This window comes from Pestalotiopsis fici (genome assembly GCF_000516985.1).
Source record: "Pestalotiopsis fici W106-1 unplaced genomic scaffold PFICI_Scf_1, whole genome shotgun sequence".
In the NCBI taxonomy this organism is placed as follows: domain Eukaryota; kingdom Fungi; phylum Ascomycota; class Sordariomycetes; order Amphisphaeriales; family Sporocadaceae; genus Pestalotiopsis; species Pestalotiopsis fici.
In genome coordinates, this window is record NW_006917091.1 from 5,108,490 (window position 1) to 5,116,469 (window position 7,980).

Below are 7,980 nucleotides of genomic sequence, written 5' to 3' on the forward strand. Positions count from 1 at the left end.
TTTGTTGATGTTGGTATTGACCATTCCTCCGTATCGTACAAAACAAGACTACCTATCTGAATTTCCCTTAACGCCATGTGGAGTATCCATCCATATGCAAATCAAACAGACCCAAGCAACAAACATAAAATAGCATAAACCCCTCGAGCATGAGCATACTTGGCGGTCACCAGCTCTTCTCATATCGGCATGCTCCATGGTCAAAAGTCGTTTGTTCCTTCATTTCGTTATAAATAGCTCCTCCGGACCCAGCAATGCTCATAGGAACCACCAAAAGATTAAGAAGCAAAAGGCGATGAAACTGCCCATGATGATGCCATCACGGCGCTTGCGGGCCGAGATCTTGCCAATAATGGTGTTGAGGCCGGGGACCTGGCTCGCGGCCAGGGTGATGCGGCGGTTGATGCTCGACAAGGTCTCGCGCTGGAGGGCAAAGCTCTCCTGGGTGGCATAGGCCTGGGACAGGACGCCGTCAATCATGTTGTGGCTCTCGTCGACGCGGCGGCGCTCGTCGAGCATGTAGTCGGCCTCGGCGGCCTCGGGGTTGGCGTTGTTGGCGCGGTAGGCGTCAATGTCGGAGCGGACATTGGCCAGCAGGTTGGCGCGCTGGCGCTGCTCGGCAATGGACGACTTGATGCGGCGCAGGTCGCGGCGGTGCTCGGCCAGCTTCTCGCGCAGCAGCGACAGGTTGTTCTGCTTGAGCGCCGACGACGTCAATGCCGACTCCGAGTCCAGCAGCCGGCCCAGCTGGCCCACGACGGTCTCGCGCTTGTCTAGCAGCTCTTCCAGTTTGGCCTCGGTCTCCCTCTCTTCCGGCGTCGGCTTTGAGGGTATATTCGATACTTGGGAAAACTGCGAGTATGTGTGGAAAAGGGTATCGGTCTGCGCGTTTCCAACAGTTAGCCACCGCTTTGGGGTGTGTGTCCCAACAGTCGTCAGGATTCCGTAAGGAGTCCGCTTACCTGTGATTCCAATGACCGTGCTTGTTGTCGCAATTGGGCCCAGCCCTGATTTCCCGTCGGTGTTGCCATTTCTGTATCAAGTTCTATAGAGTTTCCCGAGATCTATGTTTTGTATCGTGCGATTGTGGTTGGCGCTCCAGTATCGTTGCAGTTGGGATTTCCGATCTCCGGAGCGGACGTAGTAATAGGAGCAAGGAACTAGAGGCGGTAGAGGTTGGCTCTTGTTCGTCCTTCTGCGCTTGTTTGATGTACGGCGCAGCCCGAGTCCCAGATTTCTGTAAAAGTTGCAGTCCTGCGGTACTTCATGTGTTGTATTTCACTGATGCCCGATATTAGAAGGATGGACGAGCGGTTCTGGCAACATATGATGCTCTCGTGGATAGGTAGGTAGCTCGGCTTGCGAGTTGGTTACGTAGCGTTGCGCCTATGGAGCCCAGCCGAGAACAAGGGTCTTGTCCATGTTCCATCCGCCTACAGCTAGCTGCATAATTTGCATAAGCACTTGAATTTCCGCCATAGTTTTATAGTGTTAATCTATGCGACCATATTCCGTATAAAGAATAACACTTGGGTTTACAAGTCACTCGTTACTTGGAGAATGAATTATGGGATTGTATTATAGTTAATTTATTGTCTTTACGTCCAGAGCTTGCAGATGGGGAGGGAGATTGATAGGCTGAACGTATAAGCATGCATGGCCATGGACGACAACTGCACTGGCCCCATACTGTTCAGTCTGGACGATTCTGCATCACATTGTCGTCGTCCGCCCCTGGCAAGAGCTTCCAGCAGCGGCCAGCAAGGTACTACGAAGTTGAACAGCTCTTTGTAAATAGGAATTCCCACGATGCACAAATCTGCATGGCTCTCGACAACCAATTCTGGTGGCTCCCTACTTTCAAAGCAGCTTCCTCTCTTTCAACCTGCCCCACTTACAACAACAACATTCATCACACCACAGCAATGTCACAATGCAGCCTCTAGCTTTGCATTGCCCAGACCAAGACAGCATTGCCTGGCTTCACGTCTATGGAGTTTGCGTAAAGTACAATATCGATCCCGAGTAAGTATGGACTTCTTGATCATATGAACGGACTTACAGCCACAAGCGCCAACGCTAGCGCCATCTACCATAGACAGACGCTAACCGGAAACGGGAGGCAAGTGTGGCGCAAAGTGGTCGGAGCGTCTTTTCAGGCTCCCCCGACCTTAGTCCCCACTCGCCCTCAAACCCCTGGTAAAAAACTGACCTTTTGAGGCTTGCACCTGCTCTCTGGAACGAACCACCCACCCGCAGAGTGCCGCCAGCCCACACAAAACCGAAAATCAACCCTAAGGCCAAAAATTACTGACAGGGAAATTTTAGCCTGTCGACCTCTGTCCTGCGCTTCAGACCTGAGGTCAATCTTGATTGCAAGCGACGCCTTCAGCAAATCCTACGAACCGACACCCTTCATCGTACTCGCAGCCGACCGAAGAAGAAGTCTCAAGATGGTAAGTCATTGCTGCTTGCCATGATTGCCCATTGCTCCTCGATCGACCACCCGCCCTCCCAAAGCAAAGAAAGACAAATGGAAAAGAGGACTCCGCCCGCGGAGGAGGAAATTATCGTCAAATATCACCAAGTTTTTTTCTGCATCACGAACACAACGACGACAACGACTTGCAACACGCATACACCCACACCATGTCATCCCGATATCGAAATTGCCGAGGAGCGCACCATGATTCAATCTTGACACGTCAAAATCGAACTTTTGCTGTTCCTTGACGCTAACCAAATGTCCCACCTGCAGTCCACATCGAAGGTCAAGGCCAACGCTCTCTGGAGCAAGAGCAAGGAGGATCTGCTCAAGCAGCTGGGCGAGCTCAAGACCGACCTCGGTCAGCTCAGAATCCAGAAGATCACTTCGTCGGGTGCCAAGCTGAACAGAATGTATGTTGCGAGATAATTTCTCTTCGATTTCGAAACCCCCTTGGCGGTGCCTTGAGCATTGTTCAATTTCCTGCTCGGCCGACCAAATACTGACATTTCTACTTTTTGCGCCAAATAGCCACGACATCCGCAAGTCGATCGCCCGCGTTCTCACCGTCATCAACCTCAAGCAGCGCTCCCAGCTCCGCCTGTTCTACAAGAACAAGAAGTACTTGCCTCTGGATCTCCGCGCCAAGCAGACTCGCGCCATCCGAAGACGTCTGTCTCCCGCCGAGGCCAACGCCAAGCTTGACAAGACGAAGAAGCGCAACGTCCACTTCCCCCAGCGCAAGTACGCCGTCAAGGTACGATAAGACTAGTGAACCCATTTCTCCCCCACCAATCCCGCTGTTTGGTGGTCCCCGTCGGTAAACATGCTGACTGAAATCTTTCTTGCAGGCCTAAATTGGCTTTTCTGTGTTTGATACTTGGGGCGACAGGGAATTTCACGGCTTGGATGTAGATGAGGCGCGGCGGCAACGGTTCCTTTAAACAAAAAGAGAGATGAAAAAGGGAATCTTCTGACTTTGCATGGCATCACACGGCTTTTCGGTTCATCAACAATGGTCATGGTGTTTACGAGGTCAATTCTATACAGCCAAATGTAGCTGTCAATGAATCGCATACGTTGCGTTACGAATTCACTACCACAACGATCTGTTGTTCCTTCGGCCCCTCGGCAACGACTTGATGACTCAACCCTCCGTCGAAGGAAAATAGCCTTTTCTTTTGGCGGATTCTCGGGGGCTCCAGGAACGACAAACAAGACCAGATGGTGGTTTATTCTCAGGACGCTATGCGAGTTGAATGCCAAAGCACCGCGCATCTAGGGTGTCAATTCTAGTCTTTCTGAGATGTAATGCTTGGTGACTGCGTACACATGTCAGTCTCACTCTTGTTTGACGTGCATGTATCTTGTCACGACTTGGTGATCACCTTTTCAGCCTGGCCCTTACCGGGCTCCCAAGGTCCATGTCTATCAAAATGCTCGAGCAGCATGTCTGGGGTGACCAATTGCTAAACGTTTACTTGTCTGCCCCTTTTTGCTTTTCCAGTGAACCACTCAGGATGACCTCTGGGAACCAACGCCTCCTGCATGCTTCATCGTATTACTAATTCCTTGAAAACACCATGCCAGAATCCCTATGAGCAATTAGATAGTATTCTTTTCATCTACTCTCTACACACACTTTACCATGCCAGGACAAGAAGACATGGCAGATGAGCATGGAGATATCAAAAAGTTCAAGAGGCCATCATTTCAGGACACACACACACACAAGTTTGACCAGCAACTCTTCAAACCCTCGATGCCCTTTCCCCCGTTGGCTGCGCATCAGGATCAAAAGGAACACGTGAGGGTGTCTCCTTGAGCCAAATTGTTCCTAGAACAGACCAAGACAAGTGTGACGAATCAATAGTAAAAGAAAGAAAGAAAAGAAAAAAAGCGATGCTCTCTGCCCAATGTCTTTAATGAACGAGAAACGACATGTGCTCTTTTTCTCTTGTGATGTTCCTGACCAAGAACCTATGGCGCATATACCAATCTCATCCTACAGATGAAGAAGAAGAAGAAGAAATAAACATCCACAACGACAGTATTCACTAGAAAACGATGATAATAGTAAAATCAAGGAAACAATCAATTGCTAGCCAACAAGACGCTGTTCGGCCAAAAAAAAAAAAAAAAAAACACAACCTTGTTTCTCCCGAGTGGCTTTCTCTTCCTGTCAAAAGTTGAGACTGAACGACAATCATGACACGGTCGTACCACAGTCGAGTTGGTCTTCAACTTAAGACAATTAGTGCAAGTCACATTAAACACTAAACGATATGACGATAATATTATCATTTGCTATGCCGCAGACTGCTGTATAAACACTTATCATGGTCGACATGTACCCATAAGAAACAAGATAAAAGAAAAGGTCAGCAAAACGACAAAGGCAACAAGGTCTATCTGAAGACATGTGATGATGTCCGTACTCTCGAAATAACTCTGCTTTTTAAAAACACATACTTTCGGGGCTTTTTGTGTACCCTAGCCTGTCCTGCCAAACTCCATGACACCGACTTCAGACTTCTGGATCAGATCAGAGAACGCGACAGCCAAAGCTCACCAGCTACTACTGGTATTCCCAACACAGCATCTTGGAACGAAATCCAAGACTGATCAAGAAACAGGGAAAAGATCAGTCAAAACAAACAATGCAAAGTCAAGGGTGACCCTCCTTGAGAATAAAACCCATGAACCACCAAATCATGCAAAAGTAAAATCATAAACGCCAATTACGCCTAGTTCTCCATTGCTTTGCCGTCGCCCGAAATTTGCACAATTGTTTGCCCCCGCCCTGGGTATCATGAAAGCACCTATGCAAAATGATGTGACCGTTTCACTCCATCGCTATGACTTCTAGGACTCCAAACTCTGCAGCATGTCGGCAAACTCGCTCTCGGCAACTTGCAGCGCTTCGGCCTTGCGATCGTATTCGAGAGTCGAGAAATCGATTGGCTGGTGGGCCTCAACACTCTTTTTTTGGTCGCGCTCGTGTCTCTTCTCGTGGCGCCGGAGCTGATCGAGTCGAACAAACGCTCGAGGACATGTGGAACATTTGAAAATGTATTGACGATCGTGAAGCTTGCGATGTTTTGAGAGATTGGAGGACTCGCCAAACTTCTTGCCGCAGACGTCGCATCTTAAAGGTTTTTCACCCGTATGAGTGCGCTTATGCATAGCTGGCATTATTGTTAGAATCGGTAGTTACAATGCATCAAGGAGATATGGCATCAAACTTACTCAGCGCACTCTTCTGTTTGAAAGACTTTTCGCAGCCTTCAAAATCGCACTGATACGGTCGCTCTCCTGTGTGTATCCGTACGTGCTGGTCAAGAGCTTGTTGTGCAGAAAAGCTTTCTTGACACACTTCGCACTTGAAAGGTTTAACTACGACATGATGAGCAAAATTGATAACCAGATGAACGGGTGTGTTGACTTACACGCAGTATGCGTTGAAATGTGCCGTCGCAGCTTGTTCCGAGACGCAAATACCTGATCATCCTTGCGAGAACATCCAGCCCAGCAGCAGAGATATCTAGTCTTGCTGTTCATGTTTCCAACATGATCAGTACCAAGGTGAGCATGCAACTCCTCGGTAGAGCTGAATACTTGACCGCAGACGTGCTTGTTGTGCACGTCTCCCACAAGCCACTGGCAGGTGAGGTCCTTTCCAGGAGCCTGATGGGCGGCGTCCGGTAACGAGAGGCTCGGTCGATGAGACATAGGACTAGCGTTGACCGTGTCGGCAGTCAGAGCCGGAGTGTCTGCCGCCGTCATATCAACGTCTCCATCGTTGAAAGCACTGGCGACGCTGTAGCCGCGAGAGTACTGGGGGACTGCCACCGGATTCTTCAGGTGTTCCAGGGTGATTGCTGCTGCGTGTTCCGTATGCGTATGATTGCAATTCGGATCATGGTGCAGCAAGCCATGGCCTGGGTCCCCGTCCAGGTTCCATTCGTCATGGTTGAAGTGATTGAAGGAATACAAGTCTTCAGTGGGCGCAGTGCTTGTGAAGCACTGATTATCATGGCACTGGTCGCCTTGGTTGGCGCAATCCTCGCCGTGGCAAACTGTGTTCTGACAGCCTGGGTCTGTACAGCATAGCTCTGAGCAGCTGCCAGATCCGCAGCCCTGAGAAACGCAATCATTGAGATTGCTGCACTGTACTGTGGTATCGACAACAGGACCATTCATGGGTGAGTTCGAGAACTGATGGCCGTTGTTGTTGTGTGCCTCTGGCACAGACCTGATGCCAGTGGAGCCATAATTGTAGTTTCTAGCTCCCATCATCAACGGGTAGTAGGCCGGCGGCTGCTGATAGTCCTGTGTGGGTTGCACAGATTGCATCTCGGTCGTCGGGTACGTCCCGGGGCATACTGACGGGCGATTAGCCGTCGGCGGAGGATAGGCGCCGCGAGGCAAGCCCTCAGAGTCGTAGCTGCCTGGGCAGGCATCCATGCAGTGGTCGTCATGAGATGTATGTGGCACTCCAAGAGTCAACGGAGCTATCGTCGGCGCGGCAGGGGTGTTGAGCTGCAAAGGCAGGTTCCATGCGGATGGCTCATGACCATCAAAGACAAAGTCGGTGCAGGACGACTCGTGATTATGAAAAAGGTGCATTGGGCGATGAAAGACTTCACCCGGCAAGTCTGAGGCCGCCAACAGAGGGAGTGTATGACTCAAATCAGTGAAATGGTCGTGGTCGTCCATTTTTCTGTTGGGTAGGAGACCCTTGGGTCTCTATGTTCACCTTGAGGGAACAACATGTACGACAGGGCTGGTGGTCTGTGAACTGTCTCGGGAGTTCCCAGAGTTTCAAAGGGTCCTCCTTGGTTTTGGTTTTGGGAAGGGAAGTGCAGACCAGACGGGTGGTGCAAGTCTATCCGACTTGGTGAGCCGGGAGCTGAGTTGGGCCCAAGCACACAAGTTGCGTCTTGAGCTGACTGGCTGCTGGCTGGTACAAGCGTGATGTGACAAGATCTTCAAGGGAAGGAAAGTGGGTGATGAGAGCCAAAGAAAATACAGAAAAAGTTTATCCGACAGCCACAGGACTGGAAGAATAAAAATGGAGGACTAAAGATCCAGGTTGCTGATAGTTGGAGCGACTGTCAGGGCCAAAGCCAAGACAAGTGGAATCCACAAGATGCGAGGACCCTGAAATCCGCAAAGCGAAGTTTCTTTTTGGTCGTGATTCTGCAGTCGCGAAAGGATGAAGGAAATCTTGACTCAATCGGTTCCAGGCTTGGAGAATCGATTATGGCAAGGGCGGGTTGGAGAGGTAGTTGAGAGACGGGATGGGGTTCCTGCAGTCAAGACAAGAGGGTCTGATGGGATTTTGGTCTCTGGTGTATCTGTCCGGGAGGGTGGTTTCCTCTTCCAAGCCGAGGGCGAGAAAACAAGTACAGACTATATGACTGACGGCCACCACCTGGATGTATGTCTGTCTGTGATTCTTTCTCCGGCGGCCTGAACTCTCTCTCTCTCTC

General features: G+C 50.2%; 3 protein-coding genes across 3 annotated transcripts; 1 reads left to right on the forward strand and 2 right to left on the reverse strand.

Moving 5' to 3' along the window:
- Positions 1 to 258: 258 nt before the first annotated feature.
- Positions 259 to 1,031, reverse strand: PFICI_01504 (uncharacterized protein; the record flags this gene model as incomplete). Its single annotated transcript, XM_007830085.1, has 2 exons — positions 259 to 882; positions 963 to 1,031. The coding sequence occupies 2 exons, from the start codon at positions 1,029 to 1,031 to the stop codon at positions 259 to 261; spliced, it is 693 nt and encodes a 230-aa protein (XP_007828276.1).
- A 1,712-nt stretch (positions 1,032 to 2,743) lies between these two features.
- Positions 2,744 to 3,251, forward strand: PFICI_01505 (60S ribosomal protein L35; the record flags this gene model as incomplete). Its single annotated transcript, XM_007830086.1, has 2 exons — positions 2,744 to 2,898; positions 3,017 to 3,251. 2 exons carry the CDS (start codon positions 2,744 to 2,746, stop codon positions 3,249 to 3,251), a joined length of 390 nt encoding a protein of 129 aa, XP_007828277.1.
- A 2,099-nt stretch (positions 3,252 to 5,350) lies between these two features.
- PFICI_01506 (uncharacterized protein) lies at positions 5,351 to 7,204 on the reverse strand (the record flags this gene model as incomplete). Its single annotated transcript, XM_007830087.1, has 3 exons — positions 5,351 to 5,673; positions 5,735 to 5,881; positions 5,935 to 7,204. The coding sequence occupies 3 exons, from the start codon at positions 7,202 to 7,204 to the stop codon at positions 5,351 to 5,353; spliced, it is 1,740 nt and encodes a 579-aa protein (XP_007828278.1).
- Between the last annotated feature and the right edge of the window lie 776 nt (positions 7,205 to 7,980).